Here is a 15,012-nt window from a genome sequence, read left to right as displayed (position 1 = left end):
CCCCCCCCCCCCCGTTAATTTTTAAAAATTTCTCTATACATGTGTTGCAGGCAGTGCAAGCTGCTTCAATCTGCTTGCCAGCATGGCTCAACCTTGATGTGGAGAGGCAACCTCTAGGAGTCAGGGGGCAGCTCATTCACTCTGCCTCTATTGGCTTAGTTGGCAGGGTGGTTTCAGCCAGTCACAGCTCCCTGAGTTTTACCATGTTAACCTGAAAACTTGTTAAAATACGTTGCTCCCTTTCCTTGTCAACCTTCTGTTTATACTACTTTGGAGGCTCTTGTCTGGATCTCATCTGATCCTAGTGAGGTAAATAGAAAGGAGCATAAACACTGCCAAATTAACTGTAAAAATGTAATAAAAGCCAAAGAGGAGTTTGAAGAACGGCTAGCCAAAAACTCAAAAGGTAATAACAAAATGTTTAAGTACATCAGAAGCAGGAAGCCTGCTAAACAACCAGTTGGGCCCCTCGATGATCGAGATACAAAGGAGCGCTTAAAGACGATAAAGCCATTGCAGAGAAACTAAACGAATTCTTTGCTTCAGTCTTCACGGCTGAGGATGTTAAGGAGATTCCAAAACCTGAGCCAGCTTTTGTAGGTGAGGAATTCTCACAGATTGAAGTGTCACTAGAGGAGGTTTTGGAATTAATTGATAAACTTAACAGTAACAAGTCACCGGGACCAGATGGCATTCACCCAAGAGTTCTGAAAGAACTCAAATGTGAAATTGCGAAACTATTAACTAAGGTTTGTAACCTGTCCTTTAAATCGGCTTCTGTACCCAAAGACTGGAAGATAGCTAATGTAACGCCAATATTTAAAAAGGGCTCTAGAGGTGATCCGGGCAATTGCAGACCGGTAAGTCTAACCTTGGTACCGGGCAAATTAGTCGAAACAATAGTAAAGAATAAAGTTGTCAGACACATAGAAGAACATAAATTGTTGGGCAAAAGTCAACATGGTTTCTGTAAAAAGAAATCGTGTCTTACTAATCTATTAGAGTTCTTTGAAGGGGTCAACAAACATGTGAACAAGGGGGATCCAGTGGACATAGTGTACTTAGATTTCCAGAAAGCCTTTGAGAAGGTCCCTCACCAAAGGCTCTTACGTAAATTAAGTTGTCATGGGATAAAAGGGAAGGTCCTTTCATGGATTGAGAACTGGTTAAAAGACGGAACAAAGGGTAGGAATAAATGGTAAATTCTCAGAATGGAGAGAGGTAACAAGTGGTGTTCCCCAAGGGTCAGTCCTAGGACCAATCCTATTCAACTTATTCATAAATGATCTGGAGAAAGGGGTAAACAGTGAGGTGGCAAAGTTTGCAGATGATACTAAACTGCTCAAGATAGTTAAGACCAAAGCAGACTGTGAAGAACTTCAAAAAGATCTCACAAAACTAAGTGATTGGGCAACAAAATGGCAAATGAAATTTAATGTGGATAAATGTAAAGTAATGCACATTGGAAGAAATAACCCGAACTATACATACAATATAATGGGGGCTAATTTAGCTACAACGAATCAGGAAAAAGATCTTGGCGTCATCGTGGATAGTTCTCTGAAGATGTCCATGCAGTGTGCAGAGGCGGTCAAAAAAGCAAACAGGATGTTAGGAATCATTAAAAAGGGGATGGAGAATATATTGCCTTTATATAAATCAATAATACACCCACATCTTGAATACTGCGTACAGATGTGGTCTCATCTCAAAAAAGATATACTGGCACTAGAAAAGGTTCAGAGAAGGGCAACTAAAATGATTAGGGGGTTTGGAACGGGTCCCATATGAGGAGAGATTAAAGACGCTAGGACTTTTCAACTTGGAAAAGAGGAGACTAAGGGCGGGATATGATAGAGGTATATAAAATCATGAGTGATGTGGAGAAAGTAGATAAGGAAAAGTTATTTACTTATTCCCATAATACAAGAACTAGGGGTCACCAAATGAGATTAATAGGCAGCAGGTTTAAAACAAATAACGAAAGTTCTTCACACAGCGCACAGTCAAGTTGTGGAACTCCTTACCTGAGCAGGTTGTGAAGGCTAGGACTATAACACTGTTTAAAAGAGAACTGGATAAATTCATGGAGGTTAAGTCCATTAATGGCTATTAGCCATGATGGGTAAGGAATAGTGTCTCTAGCCTCTATTTGTCAGAGGGTGGAGATGGATGGCAGGAGAGAGATCACTTGATCATTACCTGTTAGGTTCACTCTCTCTGGGGCACCTGGCATTGGCCACTGTCGATAGACAGGATACTGGGCTGGATGGACCTTTGGTCTGACCCAGTATGGCCGTTCTTATGTTCACAGATCAGGCACCTCACTTTGCCCATGTTCCTGCTAGTTTTTTCCAACAGTGCAGTGAAAGCTTGCTTTTTCTTAGTACTTGAGCCTATGTAGGCCCTGGCTTATGCAGCTGTGGAGGGATCACTAATAATACGGACACTTAGCTGTCAGTAATTAGCTGTACACAATTGACTTTTTTTTTTCCAGTCTGCTCGACCGCCATAAGAGTCTATCTGGTCAGTGTCCACTTTGTGCCATCGTTAATCCTGCTAATGACCTGGGCAAAATTTTTCAAAATTTGGTTGCCAAAAAAGTGGTTTAATTTTCAGATGTGCTGAGCACTTTCAGGGGATGCAGAGGATGCTCAGTACCTATGAAAATTAAGTCACTCTTGTTTGGGTACTTTAACTTAAGGCAACAAAGTATAAAAAACTTAAACTTTTTTATTTTTTATTAAATCATGTGGACAGACTCTTCATGTTATTTGGTAACTGACATTACTATAGTAGGTCTAGGGTCCCATGTTTATATATGTAACTTATAAAAGCTTTTTGTTCTTAAGCAAATGTCTTTTGTTTTAATGAACAATTGGGGGCCCGAACCTGTTTCCTCAGATGTGAAGGGTTTTGGGAACATGGAGAGTGGTGAAGGTGCAGCATCTCAATCCTGGGGACTCATGGGGAAGGAAAGTGGAGGCACTTACACAACGGGGTTGCTCTTCTATACTTTCTTGGCTCTTTCCTGTAGCACAGATCCAGCAGGAGCTGCACTGCGGTTGTCTTAGTTCTTCACAGTTGTCTTGTGCCAGCCATGGTTGCATACCATAAAATATCTGTGGGGTCAGCAGAGGGCTGTGTTGGGAAGAGTGGCAAGTCCCTGGCTGTGGCCCCCTCTTTTCCCCCAAACCTGATAAAGCCTGAGACTTGTGGTATATTTACAGGGTGTCCCACTCCCCCCATAGCCTACACCTGTCAGGTTTTTGTGCCTACTACCCTTTATTCTGAGAGGCCTATTATCCTCTGAGTATGCTTGTTTAACTCCTAATGTTAATTAGGCACACACATCAGTATAGCAGACCATCCAGGTTGCATGCTGCTACGGTAAAATATAATTGCAATTTGGGGGTTTGAAATGTAGTTATGTTCAGAAAAGTGTCTATGAAAGCACTTTTACTCAACCTTTCTGCCTCCTGTACTTATTACATCCTATCTTCTTATTTTTACTCCTGCATTGCAGAGCCAACAGTTATGAGAGAGTGAGCAGATTCTATTCTGGTTTATGCATCAACAGAGCTGATGAACGAGCTAGGGGAAAAAACACAACTTGATTCTTTTAGGACCATGCTGATATTTGCAGACCTGATGGGTAGGAAAAAGTCTTTGTTGTAAACTGCATTATTATTATTATTATTATTATTTTTAAATGTTGAGACACATGTTAGACCCAACAACAATGCTTTGAGTCACTTCATCCTTCAGTTTCACTGGGCCATATAGCTCCAGTTACTACATTTGCTTCTGTTGCATAGACAGAACTCCTAAGTTTGTCTACAAGAACGTATACTTAAAATTGCCATGCTGTACTGGATCTGGACAAAATGCAGTATATTATCCCATAAAGACAGTTGTGTGTAGCTTATCAGAAAAGTAGTCTGATCCATAGAGGTGTTTCACTTGTCCAGTTTCTCATTAAAAAATACTCTGAAAGAGAGAAAAGAATGTATTACTGCAGCGTCGGAAGAACTTGCTACGTAACTTGAATAGCATAGGAAGGTTCTAGTATAATAAAGTTATCACTTCAATAGACACAAAGTGGATTAACTGCTAATATGTACTCAGATTCTAACTACTAGGTTTGGCAGCGCCTTTTCCTGGAATTGGGAGCATTAATACTTTGGAAAGGTTTTCAGCCATGTAGGTATTGAACTTCGTATTAATGATCCATTTCTCGGGGGTTGCAGATTTATAGGAGGCAGTTACGGCATACCTCTGTGAGAAAACCTAAGGGGTGGGCAAAGGTTAAATGTCATTTCCAGACAAATACTTTTTAACCCTACAAGGCTATGCACAGATGTGTCCACTAACTTGCTAATGAATGCATAGTAACCTGTGACTTATCTGCCCCTGAAATAAATTTTTTTTTATTTTGAAAAGAGATTATTTTGGAGGGAGGTGGGGGTTGAAGAGAATATTTTGTACATAGTCTCTTCCTCTTAATGAGAGTTGCCAGGATAGACTATATCTTTGGTGAGAAGAGTCAAGGAAAACAGCAGGAATGCTTACCAGCTGGAAGGAAAGGAGATGGGGAAGCAGCGTTTAAGGCTGCAGCTGTGGGTCTCTTCCCTCCTCTGGATTATGTAAAGGGCCATCTGTCAGATAATCATACTGGGAAAGCTTCCTTTTAAAAAAGTGACCCAACAGTTCTGAATTTCAGTTGTGACCGAGCACTTTTAAAGAACTGTGAGTAAGGCCTGGATTTCTATATGGTCTTTTTTTGAGGGACCTGATTAAAACTTCAAAATAGCTGTTTGTTTTTGTTTCTGTAATAAGAATTTAGATGTAATCTTGGTGTCAGCTGCTAGCTGCATTTAATGTACCAACACAACATCAGAGTCTTACATGAATCCTACATAAGTTGTGCCATAAACTGTAGTTGTCTTACCTGTAACATTCCAGACTTTAAAGTTTTAAATGGTGGCTGGTCATCCACATGAACATCTGAGAAACATAGGTCTTAGATGTATGAGCCATTTTCCCATTCAAATAACAAGTAAAGTGTATGTTCTTATAACCGGGATCGGCAACCTTTGTCATGCGGCCCGCCAGGGTAAGCCCCCTGCCGGTTTGTTTACCTGCCGTGTCCGCAGGTTCGGCCAATCACGACTCCCACTTGCCGCGGTTTGCCGCTCCAGGCCAATGGGGGCTGCGGGAAGCGGCGCGGGCCAAGGGATGTGCTGGCTGCTGCTTCCCACAGCCCCCATTGGCCTGGAGCGGCAAACCGCGGCACGTGGGAGTTGCGATCGTCTGAACCCGCGGATGCGGCTGGTAAACAAACTGGTCCGGCCTGCCAGGGGTCTTACTCTGGTGGGCTGTGTGCCAAAAAGGTTGCTGATCCCTGCCTTATAATATTTCTTCCTCTGTGTGCCGTATAAATCTTACCCTGAATCTATGCTACTGTATCTTGTATCCTTTTTTGAGAATTTGCCTTTAGCTAATATGTTTAAAAAAAAAAAAAAGCAGTTTGAGTCGTACTAATATTTGCACAGAAATCTCAAACTGTTATATGACACAAAGGAAAAACTTTCTTGTACTTGTGATATGGCCCAATCAGAAAGTAGCCAGGGCTGAAATTCACTGTTCTTGGCACCAATTTTGACTTGTTCCTGGTTTTGTCAGTGCCACAAACACTATTCCCATGACTTGATAGTCTCCCCTTGCAGATGTTTGAGTCCTTCTTTAATCAGGAAGGTGGAAAAGTTTCAGTAGTCAGTACAGATTTGTTGCATTGTCACTGAAGGTATGTTTACACAGCAAAGAAAAGGCCGCAGCTGGCTCGTACCAGCCGACTTGGGCTCATGTGGCTTGGACTGCAGGGCTGTTTCACTGCTGTGTAGACTTTCAGGTCCCAGAGCCAGGGTTCCAGCCTGAGCCCAGAAGTCTACACTGCAATGTAACAGCTGCAGGTTTTTCTTTGCTGTGTAGACATATGTCACTACAGCAGTTCAGAGTAACTTCTTATACCAGCTTCTTATTGAACTTAATTCCAGCATAACCCTGGAAATTCTTCCCTTTTCCTTTCTTTGTTCCTCTGATCTTTGCCCAGCAAATTTCCCTCAAAGCTTTACCGGGCTGAACACCGCAAACCAGGTCTGAAAGTTGCAAAAGTGATGCTTTTGAAAAGTAGCTATTTAAAGCGTGGTTTGGCCCTGTCTATAGGTGGCAAGTTCTCAGGAAGTTCTTAACATTATAACCAAAATAAATACTACATGTCCAGTGACAGTGTCTCAGTTGTGACATAGGACAACTTATTAAAGGGCAAATACTCTTTATAACGATTATAATTCTGGTTGGACTGTTCACTACAATATGCACGCTAACTGCCTTTTTGTATACTGTTACAGCACATCTGATTTCACTACTGGTATCTGATTACTGCTATCGATCACTTAGTGTCCGTGTCACCAGTTTAGGTCCAAAACTTTTTTCAATAAGATAGGAGGACAAGGAACTAAAACTTTACTCTTCTCTTGGCTCACCTTTTTATAGTTGTTACTTACATTGGGTTAAGAGAAATTATGCATCTGGGAGCGGTTACTTTTGTATCCTTTTTTTCTTAAAATAATATATGAAATCTTGGAATTAATGTTGTATTGTAATTACCTTAGACATTTAAAAATAATGAAAGAAGCACTTGCAGCTAAGTAGTGTATTACATTCATACCCAGAAGCTTCATGCAGTTTGGAAACACTTACAGTGTACTGTCTTGTTTAGGAATAAATTAAACCATGGAATAGACCAGTTAATCTGCAATGCCTTTTGGGGATGAGTGTAAATTTTAAATTCTTCCATGAAGAATTTAAAAACAGATCTGTGGTCTGAGATTCATGATCTTGATAAATTGATTACGGTCGAGCGCTCAGTCTGTTTTGTATCACATGTAAATATTCTCGTGTAAAAACTGAGTATCTTCGTTGGTTCTGAAATATTTTATTTTTTTGTGCAGTGTTCGGCTTTATAAAATGGCCAGTTCATACAAATACACCTCTACTCTGATATAACACGAATTTGGATATAACGCGGTAAAGCAGCGCTCCGGGGCAGGGGGGGGGGCGGCACGGGGCTGCGCATTCCGATGGATCAAAGCAAGTTCGATATAACGCGGTTTCACCTATAACGCAGTAAGATGTGATTTTTTTTTTTTTTTGGCTCCTGAGGACCGCGTTATATCGGGGTAGAGGTGTATGCAAAAATGGTTGACTGAAGTGGAACCTTTTTTCTTGTTAACACATCTGCGTTAATGAGAAGTGCACATTCTCATGGTGAACAAGCAGCATGGTTACCTGTAATAGTTTCCTGAAACAGCAAAAGAGTTTATATCTTTTTAATTATTTAAGGTACTCATCCATACTCTCAGCCTTAACTCCATCTTAACATAGTTTTAAATGGGAATCTTTTGTTTTTGTTTTTAAATTAATTTCACACATGAATGCTAAACAAGAAACCCAAAGAATGCTACCCTGTGATAGTTTGAGTTGTAGATATGTAATATGAACCTTTAAACCATTTTTGTTTTAAGGCCAGATTTGTTGTTATGCTCTGGCAGCTTTGTCATTTCAGAGCAGTCTAAAGCATCTGGAGCACATTGGCCAATTACATGATTTTTACAGCGACTCTGTATCCGTGAAGCAGCACAAAACATTCAGGGCATACTGGTGAATCTGGCCCATAATTTCCACAGAATGCAACTATAAAATTGTTTTTAGTGTAATGACAGTTGAGGCTAATGCAATGATAGTTGAAGGCCAAATAATCTTAGTGAGAACTCTTGACACGTACAGCTCCTTTGTGCCGTTGACTTTCTTCAGCCCACGGAATTGAAAGATCCAAATTAACTAGAGAGGGAAAGTGATTGACATCAAAGGTAATTAAATCAGATGGCCATACTTAAGAGTAACCTGAGCTGTATACATGGCCCTCTCTATTTTATAATAACTGGCTAAAACAGCAATTAATACACTTAATTGCAACCTAACTTCTTGTACGTATGCTAAATTTGAAGATCACAATGAATTTTTAATCCTAGGTAAAACTTGAATTCTTGTGGTGGTAAAATCATTTGGGACAAAACAGGTTTGAGTACTAAATTTCTTAGTTTACTTTTAACTCAGAATAGTCAACTCACTTGTAAATTCTCAGAAAACTCATTCTGTACTCAGTAAATGCTTTAAGTTTGGTAGGGAGGAAGGACTTGCTATTCTTCACAGGTTTGGACAGTAATTATTTAATGACTGTAGATGTTGAGATTCAAAAAGTTAGTTTTGTAACTGCTAAAACACAAATTGTGGACATCCCCTGTCAAAATATACAAAGTAAATATCCTTAAATCAAACTCTAACTTCTCAAGCAACATTTTCCTGACTTAACTGAAAGTTACAGATAAGCAATTAGTGATGGCAGTACTTAATTGGTTTGCATGTATGTAGTGAAATCGACATTTACAGGTAAATCTAATCCTTCCAATCTTAACAATAAACATAGGCTGAATCCCTGCATTAGGCACAAAACACATCCTTATCTTAACTGTAGAGTTGATTTTCATTAATGTATCTCCTTCCATGGCAGAAAGAATCGCCAGCGTTCAAAGGGTCAAAGTAGATCACAGGCCTACTGGCTTCTAGAAACAAAAGATCAGTTTAGGACAACCATATAGAACTATATTTCAGCTGTCTCTCTGTATATTAGCGTTGTCCAACATCTGTTTATTTTAAAGCATTTGTGATAGGGGTGCAAACACCAATGAGACAATATTTTTAGTCCAGATTGGTGTGACTTCTACAAGTGTCAACCACAACCTTGCATGGAGCTTCCTTTTCACAAAAACCTAAATCAAGAATGTTCATTTCTCCCTCTCCTATATAAAGTGAACGCTAGTAAAAGAGAACAGTTTCAGATTAATCACTAAAGGCTATGGAAACAATTTTGACTTGAAAATAGCTTTTATTTTTAGCTGTATTCCTATGGCCTCTGTGTCTTTATAAAACCACAATGTTAATTTAATTTTAAATAACTAAAAAGTGGTGATGGACAAAAATGAATTATGAAAATCAGTGCTGATTGGTAGAAGTCGTGAGGTGCTTTTGTCAAGCTCTGTGGAGCAGAAGGAGAGTTGATATACAAACATTTTTTTTTTTTTTTTTTTTTTTTTTTTTTTTTTTTTTATTTTTTTATTTTTTTTTTTTTTTTAAAAAAAAAAATTTTTTTTTTTTTTTTTTTTTAATTTGGAAAAAAAAAAACAAAAATTTTAATTTAATTAAAAAAAAAAAAAAGTGGTGGTGGAGAAGAGTAAATTGGAACTTCTCTGGCTGGTGGAAACCGTCAAATAGCAAATTCTGAAAATAAATTTGGCATATTTTGAGGTGATTTTCTGTAGTTGGGTTTTTTTAATTACCAAAACTATTAATGTAAACAAGATACATTTTTTTCCCTCCCACCCCCCTCAGACTGAAATCAACTCATTCCAATTAAAACACACACAATTACAAGAAGTAGTGTGCATTGAATCACAAAAACAACTAGAGGGTTACACACTTCATTGTGTTTGTAAGCTGAATTGGCAGGTGGAGGGCAGGGCAGGAACTTGGTCTCTATCCCTGAACTGGTAGGACTCTCTCCATTAACCCTGACCATGCTCTTTGCCCTGGTCACCTCTCCCCTGGTTTAGATGAAGTAAAACAGTTTTGACTAGGCCAGTGTTTCCCAAACTTGGGACGCTACTTGTGTAGGGAAAGCCCCTGGCAGGCCAGGCCAGTTTGTTTACCTGCCCCGTCCGCAGGTTCGGCCGATCGCGGCTCCCGCTGGCCATGGTTCGCTGCTCCAGGCCAATGGGAGCTGCTGGAAGCCGCGGCCAGTATGTCCCTCACACAGAATTGTGACATCACTTCAGGATCTGGCAAGCGAGAACCTGGGCTGTTTAGGGTGGAATCCTGGGGAAATTCAAAAAAAGACTATCCAAGCAAACTTTTTCATAATGTAAAATGTCTTTCTATGCTCATGCAAAAGTGGAAGGGCTTATTTTAATGTCTTTTAAAATAGACTTTAATCCTGTGAGGATTTGGGGAGCGTGCGGGGAGGGGGAATGGAAATCCCTAATAAGAATGCATTTTGTTGTGTTGGGGGTATTTGACTTTGTGTTTATCTTTTTTTTTTTTTTTTTTTTTTTGGTCATTTAATCTTTATGCTCTTGTATTTGCTGTATCCATTGAGACACATGTACCATGTCCAGATTTTCAGCTTAATTATAAAGGGCACTACTTAGTTTAAGTAATGAATTCTGTGTTCTGTCTTGCACAAATACAATTTAAAAGAGGAAAAGACTTGTGTTCAACCACTTGTTTTGATAGACTTCAAATCTTTCTCATAAATTTGAGTGAAATCCTTCTCTAATTCAACCTTTGTCTTTTGTCTTTGCTGCCTTGCAGGGTTGGTACAGTAGGCCTCACTAGACTTAGCTGCAGCTAAGAATTTCTCCTACATCAACAGAGTTAATGCTGATGCTCTTGTGGAAAGTCGATTAAAAGTGCGTGCTAAGTTCTCAAATTTCCATTTAAGAAGCGGAGAAAATAAATGTCTTCTCAAAGTGTACTACAACCACCACCATCAAGACAGCAAACCAAGGGACAAAGAATTTGATCTGCAGTATTGATAAATGTAAACTGGTTCACATATTACTCTAAAGACTTCTTGGGGGGTGAAAATTGGACATCGGCAGTCGCAAGTCATTTTGTTTATAAAAATGAGGGCTTCTTTGGAAACAGCAGACATTGCCATTGTGACACTGTACTTTGTGCTTGTACTGTGCATAGGCTTTTTTGCCATGTGGAAATACAATCGAAGCACCGTAAGTGGCTACTTCTTGGCAGGCCGTTCTATGACATGGGTAGCTATTGGTGCATCCTTATTTGTGAGCAATATTGGGAGCGAACATTTCATTGGGCTCGCAGGATCTGGAGCAGCAAGTGGATTTGCAGTAGGTGCGTGGGAGTTCAACGCTTTAATGCTTTTACAGCTTTTAGGATGGGTTTTCATCCCAGTCTACATACGGTCAGGAGTATATACCATGCCTGAATACTTGTCCAAACGTTTTGGAGGACACAGAATTCAAATATATTTTGCTGCGTTGTCTTTGATTCTTTATATCTTCACCAAACTTTCTGTTGACTTGTATTCAGGTGCACTCTTTATTCAAGAATCTTTAGGTTGGAACCTTTATTTGTCAGTTATCCTGCTTATTGGAATGACTGCTTTGTTGACTGTGACTGGAGGTCTCGTGGCTGTCATCTACACGGACACTCTTCAAGCTCTGCTTATGATTATTGGTGCCCTCACACTCATGATCATAAGTATGATGGAGGTTGGTGGGTTTGAAGAAGTTAAAAGAAGGTATATGTTGGCAACACCAAATATTACGTCAATCTTGTTGACCTACAATCTTTCCAATACCAACTCTTGTCATGTCCACCCAAAGCCTGATGCTCTTAAAATGTTACGTGAGCCAACTGACGAAGATGTTCCCTGGCCTGGATTTCTGTTCGGGCAGACCCCAGCTTCTGTATGGTACTGGTGTGCTGACCAAGTCATAGTTCAGAGGGTTTTAGCTGCAAAAAATATTGCTCATGCCAAAGGATCCACGCTAATGGCAGGTTTTTTAAAGCTGTTGCCTATGTTTATTATAGTTATCCCAGGGATGATTTCACGTATACTGTTTGCAGATGAGATTGCCTGCATCAATCCTGAACACTGCATGCAAGTCTGTGGAAGCAGAGCTGGATGCTCTAACATTGCCTATCCACGTTTGGTGATGAAACTTGTACCAGTTGGTCTGCGGGGACTCATGATGGCTGTCATGATTGCTGCACTAATGAGTGACTTGGACTCTATCTTTAACAGTGCCAGCACTATATTTACACTTGATGTCTACAAACTCATACGCAAGAGTGCCCCATCTAGAGAATTAATGATTGTAGGAAGAGTGTTTGTTGCTTTCATGGTAATTATAAGCATTGCTTGGGTTCCAATAATCGTGGAAATGCAAGGAGGCCAGATGTATCTCTATATACAAGAGGTAGCAGATTATTTGACTCCACCAGTGGCTGCGCTGTTTCTGTTGGGTATATTTTGGAAGCGTTGCAACGAACAAGGGGCATTCTATGGTGGAATGGTTGGGTTTGTTCTTGGATCTACAAGGCTGATATTGGCATTTATTTATCGTGTCCCTGAGTGTAACCAGCCTGATACTAGGCCAGGCTTCATCAAAAATATCCACTATATGTATATTGCTACTGCTCTGTTTTGGATCACTGGAATTGTGACTATTACAGTAAGCCTCTTTACACCACCACCAACAAAGGAACAGATTCGAACAACCACTTTCTGGTCTCTAAAAATCAGGCCTGTAAAAGAAAATGCTTCAAAAGGGGATCCATATAAGGTACAAGAAAAAACCATCTTGAAATGTAATGAAAATGCCAATCATATCCTGCCAAATGGCAAATCTGAAGAAAATATTAAAAATATTAAGCCTGAGGATATAAATCTTCTAGTTACTTGCAGAGAAGACAGCAACCCAGTGATTTCTGTAAGTCACTCTGAAGTTGAGACACCAGTTGATTGTTATTCCAATGGACAGGTGGCTCTCATGGGTGAGAAAAAGCGTGAGGAAGAGACTGATAATAGAGATAAACATTGGAAATTCATAGATTGGTTCTGTGGCTTTAGAAGTAGAAACATGAATGAAAGAGCCATCCAAGATACGGAGGAAGAGACTCTCTGTTTACAAATGTTGGAAGAGACTCCAAAAGTTAAACTGTTACTAAATATTGGACTGTTTTGTGTCTGTTCACTTGGAATATTCATGTTTGTCTATTTCTCTTTGTGAGTGGTGAAGCTTTAAGGGTATGGCTAAACATACAGAAGCTGAAACAAGTCTCTCTGGAGAATTTTTAAAAAATATACATAACTTGCATCTCAGGCATTGTTTACGCTATATTGTAAAATCAACTTGTCAGCCAATTTAAAGACCATTTGAGATGTGTATTATATTAACTCTGTTTAAATAAGGAAGAATGTGGTTTTTAGTGCAGTGCTGCAAGGTGTGTGTGTGTACACCAAAGAAAAAGAAGGTGGCTGTTTTTAAGGAAGAACATTAAGGTGCTCAGTCCAATATTAAAGTGGGGGGGAAAAATTAAGTGTAGAATTGGCATTATCAAGGCTGTCAATCTAAATTTAAAGATAAACTATATATGGGTATCCTCTGTATCATACTCGTACTAACTTGACCAACATGTTGCTGTTTAATTTTGCTTGCAGCTTTTCACTTTTTAAAAACTATGTATTAAAAAATGTGTGGTGCTTAAATCCCACAATTCATTTATAGTCAACAAAAAGACAGCATTTTGAATGCACTTAACTCCTCATGTATTATTTTGGAACATGCTGTCACTCTGCAGCCGCCTTCTACTCTTCTCCATAAGATTAGAAACCAAACATACTTAGTCACAGATTTGAACTTTTTTTCTTTCTTCTATCCAATTTAAACACTGGTATGGTGAAAGATTGATATTTATTTTTGAGGGATGGGTGCAAGCAAGCCTGAGATACTACACTCTGTTTAACTTTGTAAACTTTAGTTTATGATCCTACTGAGGGAGGGGGAAAAAGGGATGGATACTCTACGTGAATTTTCTAGTAAACGTTGACCAAAACAAATTCACTCCCACCCTATTCCAAATTTCTCTAACATTTTTGCTGTGTACATGAGTAGGGTTAGCTTCTCCTTAAGGAGCAAGCTCCAGATGCATGCTATCCCTTGGAAAAGAGATCTGCCCAAGAATGATCAAAGTGAAACTTGAATATGCTTCAGCTGGATTTAAAAAAATTAAATACCCCTGAAGGAAACATCTAGCAACCCTATCACCAAGCTAGATGCAATGCAGTCTGTTAAATGTTAACAAACGTGTACTATGGATATTTGTTTTAAATTGCTATTTTGGAAGAGGGAAGTGGAAGCAACAAATAACAAGAGTCTGTATTTAGCACAGTACTCTTGCTTTCTAACTTCATATGTTAGGAAAAGCATAGTATGAAGGATTCCCCATGGGGAAGTAAGTGAATGTAGTGGGCAGCTTAATTATCTTCAGCTGGGCTTTTTTTGATGCATATGTGGAAAAGCAAAACAACTTTTTGTGCTTTAGCAAAGCAACCTCAAATTACAGGAGTGCACAAAAGATGAGATTTTGATTGAAGTTTTTTCCCCTAGGGGCTGTTACTGGCAACTGTATTAAGGGTTTGCAGAATTGGACACAGTTTAATACCCAATTTAATTACCCTGAGTAGCCTGTTGATTTTAATGTAGTGTGCTACTTGGTGTGAGTAAAAATGGTAGGTTAATGGAATCTGGGTTGAATCTAATTATTGACTGTTGGAGGAAAAACATCTTGCTGCATAGAACTCCAGTGGGTCACTGAACAGCTCTTGGTAAACCAACAATAACTAGATTATCAGATGGAACTTGTAATTTACCGTACTCTTGAAATAGCAATTGAGAGTGGTAGGTCTGTGGATTTGAATAGATGCCAAGATGTTTCACAGCAACTACTGTTCGTTATCAGCTCTGTTTAGATCTTGCACTTGGAGGGTAGAACACTGTGGATCACAATAGAGAGATGAGCATATGAGCCATGTTTGAATAGTGTAGGTGACGGCCATTACCGTATGTGGCTGAGGCTTGGTTTTGGTAGTGTTGTGTCAATGTGTGTAAAAGTTGTTGTTTCAATGGCTTACTTCATACAGAAAAACATTCTTTTTTAAATGATAAATTCTTAGTACATGAAAGATTCTGTAAAAATGGAAACTCAAGTTCATAAGTTAGTTATTGGAGGTGTATTGGGGGTATACACGGTGTACAAAAATGAATAAAACTCTTTTTATATGCAGGGTAAACAGTA

The 15,012-nt window shown here is 39.3% G+C and overlaps 2 protein-coding genes across 4 annotated transcripts in view; both read left to right on the top strand.

The window, feature by feature from the left end:
* SLC5A3 (solute carrier family 5 member 3) overlaps positions 1 to 13,138 on the top strand; it is a 22,613-nt gene extending 9,475 nt beyond the window's left edge. For 2 of the 3 annotated variants that reach the window (XM_026652072.1, XM_026652075.1), the window contains 2 exons: positions 3,527 to 3,655; positions 10,489 to 13,138. In XM_026652072.1, the coding sequence (XP_026507857.1) occupies positions 10,803 to 12,944 (2,142 nt within the window). In that variant the 5' untranslated portion in view covers positions 3,527 to 3,655; positions 10,489 to 10,802 and the 3' untranslated portion in view covers positions 12,945 to 13,138. The remainder of the gene's footprint in view (positions 1 to 3,526; positions 3,656 to 10,488) is intronic. The other variant, XM_026652081.1, reaches the window with a different exon arrangement.
* MRPS6 (mitochondrial ribosomal protein S6) overlaps positions 1 to 15,012 on the top strand; it is a 67,542-nt gene that overhangs the window by 9,490 nt on the left and 43,040 nt on the right. The window lies entirely within an intron of this gene.

The sequence above is a fragment of the Terrapene carolina genome, unplaced genomic scaffold (assembly GCF_002925995.2).
Source record: "Terrapene carolina triunguis isolate 2854851 unplaced genomic scaffold, T_m_triunguis-2.0 Scaffold31, whole genome shotgun sequence".
Taxonomy (NCBI): domain Eukaryota; kingdom Metazoa; phylum Chordata; order Testudines; family Emydidae; genus Terrapene; species Terrapene triunguis.
This window is presented reverse-complemented; position numbering and strand designations above follow the sequence as displayed.